The following is a 16,207-nucleotide window of genomic DNA, read 5'->3' on the forward strand; positions in this document are numbered from 1 at the left end:
TCACACTTGTTTCCTTTTATTAATGTAAAATCTCCTCAGATCTTGCGATTCACGGGGGAGAGTGACATGGCGCAGGAGCAGATCTTGGGGAACTACATAGTGGAGAAAGCTCTAAGTCAACCAGCACTGAAGGATGAGATCCTGACCCAGTTGGTGTACCATACGTGGGACCTGAATCAGGGGCAGGAAAACTTCAGGGGGTGGCTGCTGCTGGCCTGCTGCCTCAGTGCCTTTACGCCATCACCAACGTTGGACAAACATCTGCTCAAGTAGGTTCAGCTAGACCAGCGTCAGGTGTCGAGTACAGATCCAGCCAATGGTGTGCTCTGTGAGGCTTCCTTTTGTACAATTTGCTGATGTCTTCAAATTGCTATAATGTGTTACCGCCAATCTATTCTATGCAGGTATGTGTCAGACAATGGTCCAGGGATGTACCGCTCTCTGTGCCAACACAAGCTGCTGACCTCTCTGCAGCTCCCGGCTCCAGCTGCCCGAGCTTATCCCCCCACTGAGCTGGAGTGGACCACCATCCAGAGAAAGGGCACCGTGGTTCTGGATGTGCACACATTCAATGGTGTGACTGACTAACAGAGCTTGAACACTGTTTGTGGAAACCCAAATGTTCATCTATAATATCTGCCTCATCGTGTTTTTTCTCTCAGATGAAATGCTGACAAGTGAAGTGGAGTCATGGACGACAGGAGAGCAGCTGGCCTCGTGGGTTCTCCTTAGCAGGTACATCTATTCACATATAGTGCGTTTACACGCTTTCAACGTACCACAACATTAGTTTGTGACCAATGGGTTGGTATGTCATAGAGGTGTATCGGAGGCTGTACAGGGCTGGTCGGTGTCACTGCTGACTGATGACGGCTGGTCAGATCTAGCAGGTTCTGACTTTGTCATGGATCTTCTGGGTGCAGCAGAAGCTGAGGGAATGCCTCCAACATGGTCTCCCTCCCACAGACAGTCCGACTATCTGTTCAGCCAAGGAGACAGGTGGGTCTACCATAAATAGGTGGCTCCATTCAGTGTTTGAAATAAAATTCTATTGATCATCTGTATGTTATGTCCTTTTCAGAATGCCATCTACAGATCTGGATGATTTCATACCTCCAGCACCTCTGATGCAGGCACCTGGACCACCTTGGAGAGGAGATTATCCACAGGAGGGTGGGGGATTATTTCAGTTATTCAATTAGCAAAGCAGTCAAAATGGCAATTAAAATTTTAAAAGGAAATCTGAAATGGTTCAAACACGAGTCAACTATTGCCAACTATATTGTGTGTAAAGACAAAGTGACCAAAACTGTGCACGACTCCAGTGTGCCTCCGTAAAGCGAATGACAAACTTCACTGGAAACAAATAGTTCCAGACCCAATTCGCAAAATGTGGTTACTTATTATGAGGCAAATCAGTTCAATATGTCAATCATTAACAATTAACAACCATAAGGTCCTTAACTTCTTCTTTATTGTAAATGGAGTTAAGTTTCAATTCAAAATCCAAACTCATCATTATCAGGTCTTAAAAACAATCCAACCAGACTGAAAAAGCACAATTTGCAGTATTAAAGTAATCACTTTTGACACGGATTGCATTCTGTTAAGTGGTTGTTTTCTTCTGTTCAAATACCATTTTCTATGCAGCTGCTTACGTTAAAGTCTTAAGGTTTCTTCTATTTAATAGTTCAATCAACACATGAACGAATGTAAACTTTACTTTTGTGTCTTTATGGTTAATGGAATTATTCACACAGATTTAAAGAAACATTTTTTTTCTAGATTAAAGATTTGCATTCTTGCATTCACAATAATTACAGCCGCATTCACTGGCAATTATATTCTTAGGTTGTAACTAAACATAATCAGAGCATAAGTAAAAGAATAAGCAATAAAACGTAATGGGCAAAAATGAATTATTGACATGAGCCCACACACTTATGAAAGGAACTTTGATAATAATCTAATAAAAACCCAAACCTTACATTCTTCTAATTTACAATTGACATATTTGCAGGCCGTCGTCATGGCCGACAGTTGGATGATTACGTAGATGACTTGTTCGAAAACGTGCTGGACCAAGGACCTCCTGTTAGTGAGACCAGAAGTCCTCAAATCATCCCCAATGTCACTATAAATATATAAAGTTTTGGGTAACGTGTATGCGTGCAGGACATGGACAGAGTAGCCATGTTACACCGTAGGATGAGAGGAGCCGGAGGGATTGGGCCCATGCAGCCAGGCATGTATGGAGCTGGTAAGAAACCAGGATCTTCTGCCCATCACCATAATATGCATCACTCAGCAACAGAATCCATAAAATATTTCACATTTTTCATGTGGGAGAAAAAACTTCTACAGCAAAATGCATTTTATATTATTTGTTTTATGGAAACGTCTGATCATTCTGGTCTTTAGGTATACCTATGACAATGCCAACTTATCCCATGGGTAAGTGACATTAGTTGTTACATCATCAAGGATCGACCTTTAATGATGAAGAGATCGTGTTGATAATAACTGCTTAATTCCCTGCTCTGTACAGCAGCACCATTTGGCTCCACGATGGCCGGCTTTGGCACTGCTCCTATGATGCCAGCAATGCCAGGTAATAAAGGAACCCCCAATTCTGCATCCTCTATGCTTCATTTAATGTTTAGTGATATACATTGAGTTGGGGCAGTGGTACTTTGATGTATAGGGGACTGGGATGAGAAGTGGAGGGTTCTCAGTTCAAGTACAGGCATGGATAAACCTTGGGAGGTGTTCTGGTAGCAGGTTAGGTGCCCGGACCCACCCAGAGCACTGCCAAGATGCCGTTGTGCAAGGTGCCCAACCGCCAAATGCCCACAGGGCCCTGCAAGCAGACTCATGAGCTGCTTACTTATTCAATGGTGTGCCCTGTTTTCACCCATATGCAGTTAGGCTCCAGCACCCTCCTACATGATAAGGGGATGAAAAGATTCTATATTTTACCTAAAAATAATATTTTGTATTTGTATTCCATTTATATCAATTTAAGCTTCAACACAAATGGAAGTATCCCCCAAAATATGAACAAGATATCCTTCTTTACTCTATCCATATCTCTGCACTGGTGGTTGGTAGTAGCACTTGTAACAGGTGGTTTAGGACTGGAAGGTACTATTTTATTCACATTCAGGTTACAAGCACACACATATTGTGTTGTTGATAGAGTGGTAAAATTGAATCTGCATCGAAGTGATCTGGGCAGGGCTTCAGTTGCCATCCACCAATACCTCCACCTGCCTCAGGTGGAGCTAATCCATGTTTTAGTTTTTACATGGAATCCTCTGACATTTTAAGAGGAAAAAGCAGAAACACACTCTCGGACACATGAGAGGATAAAGGAGGAGGTCTAGTACTTTATAAATTTGACTAATTTGTCATATATCATATGTCATAACTCATCAAAAAGGCAGGGTCTGTTGTTGGCTGTAGACTTGATAACTTGGACGAGGTGGTGAGGGACAGGATGGTGTTGAAACTGCGGACAATCATGGACAGTCCCTCCCACCCCCTCCATAACACAGTGGACAAACTGAGGAGCAGCTTCAGCAACAGACTCCTGCAGCCTCGCTGCTCCAAGGAACGGTACAGGAAGTCATTCCTGCCGTCCGCCATTAAACTGTACAATTCACTCAAACCAACTCAACAATAATTGTGTAATGTTTATGTTGTAATTTTATTTCTAATTTATTCTATATTTATGTATATATGCTTATAATATGTATATATTATATTATGTATATATTATATATATGCTTATAATATATGCTGTATATATGCTTATAACATTCTAATCTATCTGTATTTATTTTTTTCTGTCTCTTTACTCTGCATTCGCTGCTACTATAATTCAATTTCCCCACGGGGATGAATAAAGTCCATCTTAATCTTAATCTTAATCTTAATATAATTGTTAATTGTTGGGTAGATCTGAAACTGAGGGGCCAGTAAGGAGCCATCTATTGGGATGATATGAGATCAATAAAGATTATGTGAACATAATCACTAATGCTGATGGGGAATCCTATTTATTCCTGCACAGCCATGATGGTGCCTCAGATTCCTGTCCCTCCAGACCCCATACAGCAGATGGCAGCAACACAGCAGGCCCTCATCAACCAGCAAGCCCTCCTCATGGTGAGGACCCCTTCATCATTGAGCTTATTTTCAGGTAACAAGATCTATTGGAGTTTATCTCATCCTTCATCGATGTTCTGTTCTGGTCCCTCAGGCTCAACAGATGACCATGCAGGCGATGAATCTGTCCCAGCAACAGACACAGGAGCAACAGAAAAAGGAGGGGAAAAAGAAGACAGAGGAGGAGGAGAAGTACCAAAGACGTCGGTCTGAGCGGCGATCTAGGGGGCGCTCTCGCTCTCCATCACCTCGAGCTCCTTCACCCAAGTCAGACAGACATAAAACGCATAAAAAACCATCCACCTACAGAAAATCTGACTCAGAGGTACTAGTCTGTATGCTAGGCTAATCTGTTTCTTTAAAAAAAGATAAACATCTGTTTTAAAGAGATCTTTCCTCGTAATTATTTGTAGGGTATATTTATTTATTTATTTATTTATTCTTTCACTCTTTCCTTCTTATTTGCATTGACATGTTATGGGCTCACAGACAGAAGAAGACCATCAAGAAGAGCCCCACACCTTCAGAGATAAGAAGGCATATTTCCAGAAGATTGGTGGGTGCCAAGTGACCATTTGTACTATGGTTCATGCATTTAAGAAACTTAAACATTTTTACTGCCAATTATCTTTTGTATATGTCACCTCTAATTTTTCTGGCCTGGTGGCTGTGTCCTAATGCCCAAATATATTGTGCTAAACAATCTCACCGCTAATATATCTGTATCTAATATAAAATAATATTAAAATAGATTGTTTGGGGTAGTCTTCTAAACTACAGTGCATACATCTGGCATGAATGTTTTGTCACCTTAATTAATATTAGATTAGATTAATATTGTATTAGTCCAACGTTTGACCCTTGTCAAATCCTTTAAATCCTTGTCCATTTATTGCATTTCATATGACCAAATCTTCATTTGTTCTACATCCAAAGTATGAATATACAAGATATATATATTTGCAGGTAAATCCACAAAAAATAAATTCCAAACCCAAAAGCCTAAACCAGCTTCTCCCAGTCCATCCAGACAACACAAGCACTCTCCATCACCCCCACCTACAAAACCCAAGCCTGAAGGTGAGATCACTTTAAAAGATCAAGACATGACAATTTTCTATCTGAATTAAAAGACATCATTAAGTTCTATGAGTGGTTCTCATCTCTTTCAGCAAAGAAACTTGACTTGATACCCACTCCACCCCCCACCAAGCCAAAGCCCGAGCCCACCTCCAACATCAGAGAGATTATCAAGCAATTTAACAGTAGACCAAAACCAGAACCTAAACCCTTTCAACCAGTCAGGTCTGTATGTGTAATTGTCCTGATTGAAACCACCACTTTTAAAACAATTATTTATTTAATCTTACTAAAGTTAAACTTCACTTTGATGACTTTTTATAACTAAAGTTTTGGTCAAATATTAAACATGTGATAAAGCACCCTTGCTTTTTATCATTAGGATACCAAAGTGTACGTTGTGCATTGGTGTGACACAACAGGTGCATGTTTGCGTGATGCTTTTGAATGAATAAATGCCCTAATGTGCTACCAGTTCCATAATATCAATGAGATCTGTTTGAAAAGATACAGATATCAGGTTTAATATAGAAGAGAATGATTGAAATACACAAATAATGTTAGATATACCAGATTTTTTTCTGTGTGGAAGAACACTTTATAAAATTTTGGTTCAAATAGCTAATTTTGGGGCGGCACGGTGGTGTGGTGGTTAGCACTGTTGCCGCACAGCAAGAAGGCCCTGGGTTCGATCCCCGGTTGGGATTGAGGCTGGGGACTTTCTGTGTGGAGTTTGCATGTTCTTCCTGTGCCTGCGTGGGTTCTCTCCAGGTACTCCGGCTTCCTCCCACAGTCCAAAGACATGCATGATTGGGGATTAGGCTAATTGGAAACTCTAAAAATTGCCTGTGAGTGTGTGAGAGAGAATGGTTGTTTGTCTGTATGTGTTGGCCCTGCAATTGACTGGCATCCAGTCCAGGGTGTACTCCATAAATGTTTGGACAGTGCCTGGTGCATCAATCTTTATAATGCTAAATACGTAGTGGAACATTCAAATAAAAAGACACATTTTCTTTTTATGACCAATTTGACCTGTTTTAAGCTGAGTAAAGAAAGAAAATTAGTTACCTGTGAAATGACGAAAGGATAATCACTGAGTTTCTGTAAAAATGCCAACAAACAAAACAAAAATATATTGGAATGAAATTAAAGTAGCTTTACAGAAACCTAATGTTAAGCTTGGTTTGTTTCTCCAACTGAAGACAGCCAGTCCAGGTAATGAGATTCCAAGAGGTTCTTGGAGGGCTCTTGGATAATTGATGAATCAACAACATCCTTTTTTCCTCTTAATGACACCGTTGTTATTTGTGATGCGATTCTATCCCACAGATCTCCTGGCCGGTTTGTGTTGAACAGCAATGATCCCAAGAAGGATGCTCTGGCCAAGCTCAAAGATGTCAAACCTCCCACCCCAGTGAAGTTCAGACCACTGTCTCTCCTTGGCAGGTCTAGCATGTGCATAATCTCTGTTCCTCTCTCTATGTTCTTGCAGAAAGAGTTCATACCTCCTCCTCCTCCTCCTGCACCGCCTCTGAAGTCCCCAGACTCCGCTCCTTCTGCCAGTGGTCCCCGTGTCATTTCCAGCGACATGCAGAAGAAACAGGGCTACCTGCTTGACCTGTTCCGCCGAAAGAACCTTCAGTCCCCTCAAACTCCTCAGTCCCTTCCACCATCTCCTCCAGAATCCCCCCCTCCCCCTCCGTTGCATGAAGCACCTGTCCTTCAGGATATACCTGACCCACCTCCCATTGTTGCCCCCTCACTCAGTGGGTGTTGGTTATAGTCTCCAAACATCTTATATGTGAATTACTAAGTTTCTAAAAACTAGCATTCACTCACCTTCACCTTCACGTGTTGACTAGATGTGATGCCCGATGAGGAAAACATTCGCTCCCAGCTTCACCAATTCTCTTCCAGCGTCTACTTCTGTTATACCAACATACCTGGAAAACTGTTCTTGCGAAAAGAAGTATGTGTCACATAGATTTATCCAACATTTGCAGTGGGATTTATCATCATCATCCATAACTTTCCTATATGTTCCTTTCCAGTTGAAATCATACATAATTAAGTAATTGTCATAGCTTAGAAATTCTAACTCAATGATGTAATTCTCTTTTAATTCAAAATATTAAATCCAAGTCTGAATGACAAAGAACTTGTTATAAATATTATCCCAGAGTGCTTAATTGGGGATAAAATTCCAATTGAAATAGGTTAAATTGTTTTTTGAGTGAGATGAGCTTTCCTGATTTCTTTTTCTGTTCTTTTAACCCCTTACGCACTGTTTTACTACTACTTTAACTTAACGACATCATTTCAGCATCCTACAACTATATTGTAATTTCAGTATTACTACTGTTATATTTTTGTAGCCTTTACTTTTTGCACTTCTAACACAATCCAAATAACAAATCATAGCTAACATTAACCCCACGTTTCATGTCTGGTTGCAGGTGTTTTACCCCAGAGAGATGTTCGATCGTCCCTATATACTCAATCTACTGTGTGAACAGGTGAGTTTGTGCACAGGTGTCATGACCCTTGAACTCTCTGCACTTTGATGACCTGTGCTTCCTCAGATCATGAGGGACACCTACTCTGAGAGCTGTGTGAGGATAAACAAGGAGGAGAGAAGGAAGATGAAGGACTTGCTGGGTGAGGTGTTTGACAGACATCATTTGTGGGTGAAAGGTAAGAAAGAAGGAAGCCTAAATCACATAATGAACATTTTACTTTTAATTCCCCAGCACATTTCAACGTGGGAACAACTATCAGCACAATCCAGAATGACAGCATGAAGAAGAGGATTGTCATTGCAGCTCGTGACAACTGGGAAAACTATTTCACCCGCTTGTTCCCAGTCAAGGTGAAAACTAAAAACAACAGCAAATTGCATATGTCAGTGATACAAACTAATATATAAAATTACTTTATTTGTGAAAACAAAATAACTTGGATACACCATATGGGGCTCTTCAATAAATAAATAAAATAAAAATAAATAAGTATTGAAGGAATTATCTAGTTTTGTTTGTGAATTTTGTGGTTGAATATATGTTGTGTAAGAACTCTAACCTCTCTCACGATATAACCAATGGCAACAAATACACTATGAAAAAGTAGTATATTTTCAGGCAGGATGTTCAATTATTTGTATAAATGAAAAAAATGTCATTGGTGCAGTGTTAGCCATAAAATTATTGAGCTACATCATTTATCCCTGACATTGATACATTTATGTTGTCTTTTGTAGCCTAACAGAGCCTCGTTATTAAAATTGACAAGCTGCTTTCTGTATGTGTCATGTGTTATAGACGGACAGTGATGACACTCAGCTTTTGGGTGTGTCTCATCGAGGCATTCGATTCCTGAAAGTGGTCAATGCTTCAGGCATCAACCCCAAACACCTGCATGTCCTCAGAAGCTACAGGTTAAGCAAGTCACTACAGTAATGTGTATCTGTTTCAGCTATTTAAAAAAACTGCACAAAATACTCCAAAAATAAATCCCAAACAACATTAATTGGTTTAAGCTACATCACATATTCCAGCCAAAGCTTCTGCATTCTAATTTAACACACACATTTTTTTACATGCAATTATAAAATGTAGAAAGAGATGGTTTTGCCATTCATTACATAGAATGGTTTTGTATACAGCAAAACAGTTTCATGTTGGTTTCACCCAATATTGTCAAGCACCCTACAAGCTTTGTTGTGAGCGATTTACTGGAATGACTAACAATGTTGAAAAGTTGGTATCCCATGCCTTATAAAACTCAGGTTTACTTATCTACTATTCATATTAGACAGACTTTATAAAACTAATCGTGTGTTCAGTTCGAGCTACTGGTCTGTGTGGCACTGAATCCAATCTGTGTGGATGCAGTTTTGCAGAATTGCTGTCCGTTGACCTCCAGGGTGCCGACAGAGTTCAGCTCGAGGTGAAGGGTGAGAATTTGGTGCTACTGACATCCAAAGCTCCTCAGATTGCTGATCTGGTGCAGCTCTTCCTCCAGGAACTCATCAGGGTATTCATTTAAGTATTCATTTTTAGTTAAAAGCTATTAGGGTAACACACAATATTAAATTAGTTAAAACAAACAAAAAACACCTTTGTGATTTTTAGTTGGTAATTGTGCAGTTCGCAGACTTTGTGATGGGTTTATTTGGGGTGGTGTTTAAACTCCTGACAGCTAGATGGCAGAGTCAAATGACTGTTATTTAACTCCTGTTTGCATTTTAATGGATTCTGACCTCCGGCATCTGTCCGTCCATCTGCTGTTGGCAAGACATATTAAAATAATTTTAATGAAATTAATAGGACGTGTTGACAATGGGCCAAGGAAGTGCTGGTTAAATTTTTAATCTTTGACCTTCCAAAGCTAAGGGAATTTGACTGTAATTAAACCTACCATGTTATTGGACACTGTAAAGGCTAAGGTCATTGTAATGTGTTTTATTTTATGCTATGCTATGCTATGCTATGCTATGCTATGCTATGCTATGCTATACTATACTATACTATACTATACTATGGGTGTGAGTCATAATATGTGGGAAAATGGCCTGCATGGTGGAGGTATTTAGTTCTAGTTTATATATCAGATTACTAGATTACTGCAATACACATTTTATATGTTTCTATATAAATCACTTTCTATATCAAATTTCCAAACTTTGTTCTCCTCGTGCAGGATTCGGGTCACGTGGTCGCATTGAAAAGTTTTGCAACTGATGACAAAAGTCTGCTCAGCTTCAGTAAGGGAGACGTCATTAAACTCCAACCAATGGAAGGACTCCAAGTAGGTGAGGTCATTATAAAGAAACCCAACTAAATAACTGAGTACATCCTGTTGCAGGCAGTTAGTTCAGGCACTACCTGCAAGACCAAAAACTACAATATGAAAAAGATGTCATGAAAAGTCATGTTCGGCTTTGTAAAATCAGAACTTTCACTTATTTTCTATATTTTGAAATGAAATTCTTATCTCTTGTTTGTGTTACTTATGAATAAAAATAAATACTATTGTTTTATTTCCCATCTTCAACTAAAATCTAGACATTTTTCTGCCTTTTCATGCCTCTTCGAGCTCTTGCTCTCAGTCTCTTTAATGATCTCCGCAACTATTTTCCTCCACCAGGTTGGCTGTTTGGCACCATTGGGGGGCGCTCTGGTCTCTTCCCAGAGGATGTCACCCAGCCGTCTGCAGCCCCAGACTACCACAGCCTGCACCTTATTCGAAGAGATGAGAGAAGGAAAAGTATGAGATCAAGTACAGGGAAGGGTCCATCTTCAGGTTCCTCCAGGAACGTGACGAGCAGTGATGATGTCGGTCAGGAGGCTTTGGGGCCCGGCATCCTCCAAAGTTCCCTCAATGGTTCCCTATATGATCTGGACGTCCCCATTGCAATGGCTGAATTTGCCTTGAAGTACTTTAGGTATCACAAAATAATTTAGGACCAGTTTTGGTTCGACAAAATGTTTAGTTCCATTTGCTTAGACCTTTATTTTATTTATTTATTAGAGCGGCATCTACAGGTCTTCCAGTGTCAGAGATGATTCAACACACACCGGTGAGAGCAATGCAATAATGTAATATTCCTACAAAATAATTCTGCCTTTAAACAAGACAAATACACTGGTCGTAGTTGGACAGAGAGGATACATGGACTGGTTATAGTAGGACAAAGAAGAAGGTCAGGTTAACGTGGATGAAGGAATGATAAATAGTGATTGTGTGACAGAGAGGATGGATGAACTGGTTAAGTTGTGAGAGATAGGATACACTGGTTAAAGTGGGAGAAGATAGAATTCATGGTGATGGTGGGACACAGAGGAGAAATGGACTGGTTAAAGTGGCAGAAGAAAAGATAAATGATCAGGGTAGGACAAAGAAGATCAATGTGGGTCATTGTGGGACAAATGTGGTGGGTAAACAGAAATAAGATCATAAACTGACCACTGCGGTGTGCTTATTTGCTTTTATCCACTTTTTATGATGATTTTTTACTATTTTATTTTTCCAGGCCCCGATAAATGATTCCCTGATTATGAACAATGATCCTGAAATCACTGATTTATCTGTCCAGTGCTTCATGAGTGAGTGTCGTTACAGATATAAGCTGTGAGCAAATGCACGTATATACACATACATACATACCTCAAATGACCATGTATCTGCCCCTTCCAGACATCATGCAGTTCATGGGTGACATACCAATGCCGAGGAAATCCTCCCACTCGGACTGCCTGAGGAATGTCCTACTGGTGTGTGCCCTTGTTTGTGCATGCGCTACATGCATACATGTTTTTTTCTGTTTAATGTGTGTGTTTTCTATTCAGTTAGGGAAGGAAAAGGAGATGCTGAGAGATGAAATCTTCTGCCAGGTCATCAAGCAAACAATCAACAATCCAAACCAGTGAGTTATTGCATCATGCATTGACATGAATATTCTCAACACACAGTAGATTCAATCCCCTTGATAAATACACATATGTTGAGGACTGGGCTGAGAAGTGGAAGGTTCCCAGCTCAAGACCTGGTGCAGACAAAACATGGAAGGTGTTCTGGTAGTAGGAGGAGAGGTGCTAGAACACCTTTAGAGCAATGCCAACTTACCCTTGAGGAAGGTACCAAACCCACAATTGCTCAGATAGGGCTCTGCAATGAGCTGTTGACTTATTCATGGGTGGGCCCTGCCTTCACCCATTTGCAGCTGGGATAGACTCCAGCACCTTTATCCCCTAAAAGAAAATGAAATGATGTAAAGTCAATTTTAAGAAATGTTTACTTATTTTAAACGCATTTGTTAATTTATATATTAATAATAACATTGTGTCTAAATTCAAACACTCTTTACTCCCTACTCACTGAAAACCTGCTTTCCTACAATATACTCAGTGGTTGTTTTTTTGTTAGTGTACTAATGTGGTCTTAATAATAAATGTCATGTCTTGTTTTACATTTGCGACCTCAATGAATGATGGGATAGAGTCTTTAGTTAGGAGACTTTTATTGGACATCCCTTTTTACAATTCATTATGGGATACTTTAAGTGCACTAAATAGAGTACCGGTACAGAGGTTCCTCATTTAACACTGATTACAGCCCTAAAAATGATTCACTCCCTAGTTATTGAACTGTAGTCTGTGGTTTTGGACACAGCCGCTGTATGTGTTTACAATTAAACTCACTTTTGGGCATGATTAAACCGAGAATCTGGATCCATAAAATGGTTAATTATCCATAAATTAGCAGTTCATTTTATTGTTGCTGTGGAATGATTAAGCCAGAATTTAAAGTTTAGCCTGAAGTCAACAGTCATTGTCAAGTTTCAGTGCCATTTTTGTTTTTTGCCGGAACAGATCCAGCTGTGCCCTCGGCTGGCAGCTGCTCAACCTGGTGAGCGGGTTCTTCCCCTGTTCTCCAGCCTCCCAGCCTTATTTCACCCAGCACCTGCAGGACGTCACTCAGGACAACCAAAATAATTATAAAGGTGCCACATGACCGTACACACAGCGGTGCCAGAGATTAGTCCTGATTAACACGCAAAAACAATAAGCGAATCATTGTGATGTTAAAAACACAACAGATGTTCAAAGTCATGTTTTTGTCCACAGAGCTGGCTTACATGTGTCTGGATAATTTGGAGCGTTCTCTTGCTTTTGGCGGTCGCCGTAACATCCCCTCACAGGCAGAAATTGGGGCCATTCTGGCAAGTTCACTTGCACCAAACCAATAACGGCAGAATTTTCACCTTGTGTTGAATGAAGTTTAATGGTTTAATGGTTTGGCCTGTGCAGGCTGGCCAGACATCTCGAGAGATTAATGTCCAGCTGCCAGGAGGAGTATACTTCCCAGTCCAGATTCAAACTTTCAGCGTAAGAACATTTTATACCAATTTCTTAAAAAAACACAATAAAAGGTCCTGCTCACTGTCAGCATGTCTCTGATTGTATCATCTTGGCCCCGTAGGTGGCAGCAGATGTGGTAGCGCAGATCTGTAAAAAAATGGGTATCTCTAATCTTGAAGAGACCAAAGAATTCTCCCTTCTGGCCTGCAGAAATCAAGGTGACAGATACGGCGTGATATGCCTATGTATATCTATTTGGTATAAATATATATCTAAACTCTCCGATCATTGATATGTGAGTAAACTGAAGCTGGGTAGAAAAGAGAGTCCCTAAAATATTTGCTGAGAAAAAAAATGTGCCTTTACCCATTTTGTGAACTTTTAAAACTTCTTATAATCCATTATTAGATGTAATAATTTTTATCAGAATTCCATCTGTGAAATGATTTTAGATTCACGAACAGGATTATATTAATAATTTAAAAGAATCTGATTAATTTGTCAGTAAAAAATATCAAACAAGACTGAACTCTCATAATCACTTACACACGCTGCGTGGCTCAAACAACATGGAATCTATACCTCCTCCATTTTACTTCCTGTCAGACGGGATGGTACGCCCCCCCCAGGCTCAGGAGTACCTGCTGGACTTTCTATCGGATGATGGCTCCATCCTCTTGTCCCTGAGGAGAGTGGTGTGGGTCACTCCACTGACTTTCAACAGTGACCTTTATGTGGACTTCCACTATCAGCAGGTGATGCAGGAATGTATCTGCTGTAAAAAGCAGTAAAATTATGCTCCATCTGACCTTGTATGTGTGTTTGTGTAGCTTTTGTCTGGTTATTTGAGTGGGCAGCTGATGCTTAGTCCTGCTGCAGGAGGGCCTTCATTAGTCCAGCAGACAGCAGAGCTCTCTGCTCTGCAGCATCTGTCTCAGGGTCGGATGCACATGCCTTCAGTGTAAGTCACACACCCACACACATAATGACAATTACAGACAGACATATGAAACATTTAGAAAAAAGTATTTGAGTTTAATTAACATGTTATTACTAGTTGGTTTTTTGTTTTGTTTTTTACAAATGAGAATAAAAATCCTTTTTTTCTTTATGCCAACTCAGTTAAAAAAACTTACCTTTCTTTCAAGGGGGGAGTTGAAAGAGTACCTCCCACCGCAGCAACAAGTCAGCAGTAACATTGAAGAGGTCTACACCTTCTCTTTGGGTCAGATTGCTGCCATGCATTCCCTCACTCCTCAGGAAGCCAAAATAAAATTCATTGGTGGGTGATATCTTCCTAATCAAATCCTCGATCATTACGATGATGATGATGATGATGATGATGATGATGATGGTGTTGCAATGACATTTTTTTCTAACACTTATTGACTTTTAGAGTTTCTGACCACCCTACCTCTCTTTGGTACCAACATTTTCTTGGCTCAGAAGGTGAGCCAGAGAGGCTGTCCGTCTCCATGTATGGTCAGCATTAGCCAAGAGGGGGTGCTGTTTCTCAATCTTGCAACACAGGTACCCTCAGAAAACTTCAGTTTTACATTCTTTTCAGACTTTTGAAGACTTTGGCCGTACAGTGTGGAAAACATTACCCTAATTTCTACAAATTTGGCTAGATTAGTTAAAGTCACAATGGCCCTTTTGAAAAAATATTTCTAGAAATGATTGTTATCAGAATAAATGAAGATAAACACACACACACACACACACACACACACACACACACACGCACACACACACACACACACACACACACACACACATTCCTGTATTTATTTATTTAAGCTTAAGTCATATTTGGGCCTCTAAAATTTCCCTCCAATGAGATTTTCCACTAGACGATGTTTATTTTTATTTTCATCTGCAGGTGCCATCATTCGTAATTCCTCTGGCAGACATCCAGTCAATGCGTGCCTTCCCAGCAAAGAAAAAAGGCAAAGCACCTGCTGTGGATATTTATTTTGGAAATCCAAGCAGACCCAAGAAAATCACCATTAATCTCCAGCAGGTAAAAAGAGTTGGGAATTCTTACAGTCTTCAATGTTCTCTTCTAAGATCTGAAATTCCAAATAAGTACCGGTACTTACTTCTAAAATAAAAATAGAATGACCTGGGTACTAATGAACAACATAATTAATGCTGTTGTTAAATCCTTATGTATTGTCTTCTTTCTAATATTTGATATATGTGAATTCTTATCTACTTTGTGTTAATGTCTTTCAGGGCAAGGAGTTGTGTCACATCCTAGCTCTGCTTATGATCGAGGTCAAAACCTCAAGCTCTAATCGCCTCTAGCTGCACACACAAAACAATAGTGCCTTTCTGTGTTTTCTGAATTTCATCACGATAATGAAGTACTGACAGGAATATAATGATTTCGTCTCCAGTGTTTTGTGTGAGACATGTTGCCGTGTATCAGAGCAGAAGTGGATGCCACAGTTGCGACAAGTTAAATTTTTTTGTTGGCACTGGAATAATTGAATTAAAATTTACTACAGTTGAAATGTTACTTTAATTGAATACATTAATATTACTTCATGTAATATAAGGTAAAGATTTGTGAGCATTAAAATGCATTTATCGATGTAATCTGATCTCATAAATGTGTTGTTGTGGTTTATTTGAAGGACATTTTCTTTAAACTGTCACACAACTGAACCAAGGCAGAATTTCTATCAGCTGTATGAACATTTTGGATGTTATGTGGAGGCAGGTGTCAAAGTAAACCCTTGCTGATGATTCACTGAGTGCAAACATTCAAATTATATCACCTTTTAAGTTATTTGCTGTCAGTTGAAATAATTTATTTTATCATGTGGAATTTTCTAATTAAAATAAGCTCACTACAGACGTGTCATGTGATTATTTTTCGTTGGCATCTGAAATCCTAATTCCACTGGTTTTACTCCCTACTTTGGCTCTTATTTTGGCTCTTATATATTCTTTAACTTACTCTTAATTTTAGGTAGATGTAAAATGAGGTCTGCCAGTCATTAACTTGCACTTGCACCATACAAAAACATATACCGGTAGTCAAACTTTTGCTGAAGTGTAGACACTGCAGCACCTATTTTGTACATTCT

General features: G+C 39.7%; 1 protein-coding gene across 1 annotated transcript in view; it reads left to right on the forward strand.

The window, feature by feature from the left end:
* myo15b (myosin XVB) overlaps positions 1-15,970 on the forward strand; it is a 29,441-nt gene extending 13,471 nt beyond the window's left edge. The window contains exons 29-66 of the mRNA XM_029826558.1: positions 40-269; positions 405-574; positions 663-735; positions 820-999; positions 1,082-1,173; positions 2,021-2,094; positions 2,176-2,260; positions 2,422-2,454; positions 2,549-2,611; positions 4,076-4,170; positions 4,265-4,495; positions 4,660-4,726; positions 5,137-5,250; positions 5,343-5,475; positions 6,580-6,664; positions 6,743-7,016; positions 7,113-7,219; positions 7,707-7,766; positions 7,833-7,908; positions 8,001-8,119; positions 8,568-8,683; positions 9,141-9,282; positions 9,949-10,060; positions 10,396-10,693; positions 10,780-10,828; positions 11,282-11,354; positions 11,446-11,522; positions 11,598-11,674; positions 12,621-12,751; positions 12,876-12,970; positions 13,059-13,136; positions 13,231-13,327; positions 13,716-13,864; positions 13,940-14,070; positions 14,258-14,391; positions 14,506-14,639; positions 14,992-15,132; positions 15,348-15,970. Coding sequence (XP_029682418.1) covers positions 40-269; positions 405-574; positions 663-735; positions 820-999; positions 1,082-1,173; positions 2,021-2,094; positions 2,176-2,260; positions 2,422-2,454; positions 2,549-2,611; positions 4,076-4,170; positions 4,265-4,495; positions 4,660-4,726; positions 5,137-5,250; positions 5,343-5,475; positions 6,580-6,664; positions 6,743-7,016; positions 7,113-7,219; positions 7,707-7,766; positions 7,833-7,908; positions 8,001-8,119; positions 8,568-8,683; positions 9,141-9,282; positions 9,949-10,060; positions 10,396-10,693; positions 10,780-10,828; positions 11,282-11,354; positions 11,446-11,522; positions 11,598-11,674; positions 12,621-12,751; positions 12,876-12,970; positions 13,059-13,136; positions 13,231-13,327; positions 13,716-13,864; positions 13,940-14,070; positions 14,258-14,391; positions 14,506-14,639; positions 14,992-15,132; positions 15,348-15,419 — 4,467 coding nt within the window. The 3' untranslated portion in view covers positions 15,420-15,970. The remainder of the gene's footprint in view (positions 1-39; positions 270-404; positions 575-662; positions 736-819; positions 1,000-1,081; positions 1,174-2,020; positions 2,095-2,175; positions 2,261-2,421; positions 2,455-2,548; positions 2,612-4,075; positions 4,171-4,264; positions 4,496-4,659; positions 4,727-5,136; positions 5,251-5,342; positions 5,476-6,579; positions 6,665-6,742; positions 7,017-7,112; positions 7,220-7,706; positions 7,767-7,832; positions 7,909-8,000; positions 8,120-8,567; positions 8,684-9,140; positions 9,283-9,948; positions 10,061-10,395; positions 10,694-10,779; positions 10,829-11,281; positions 11,355-11,445; positions 11,523-11,597; positions 11,675-12,620; positions 12,752-12,875; positions 12,971-13,058; positions 13,137-13,230; positions 13,328-13,715; positions 13,865-13,939; positions 14,071-14,257; positions 14,392-14,505; positions 14,640-14,991; positions 15,133-15,347) is intronic.
* The last annotated feature ends 237 nt before the right edge of the window (positions 15,971-16,207 follow it).

Source organism: Takifugu rubripes, chromosome 1, assembly GCF_901000725.2.
Source record: "Takifugu rubripes chromosome 1, fTakRub1.2, whole genome shotgun sequence".
NCBI lineage: Eukaryota > Metazoa > Chordata > Actinopteri > Tetraodontiformes > Tetraodontidae > Takifugu > Takifugu rubripes.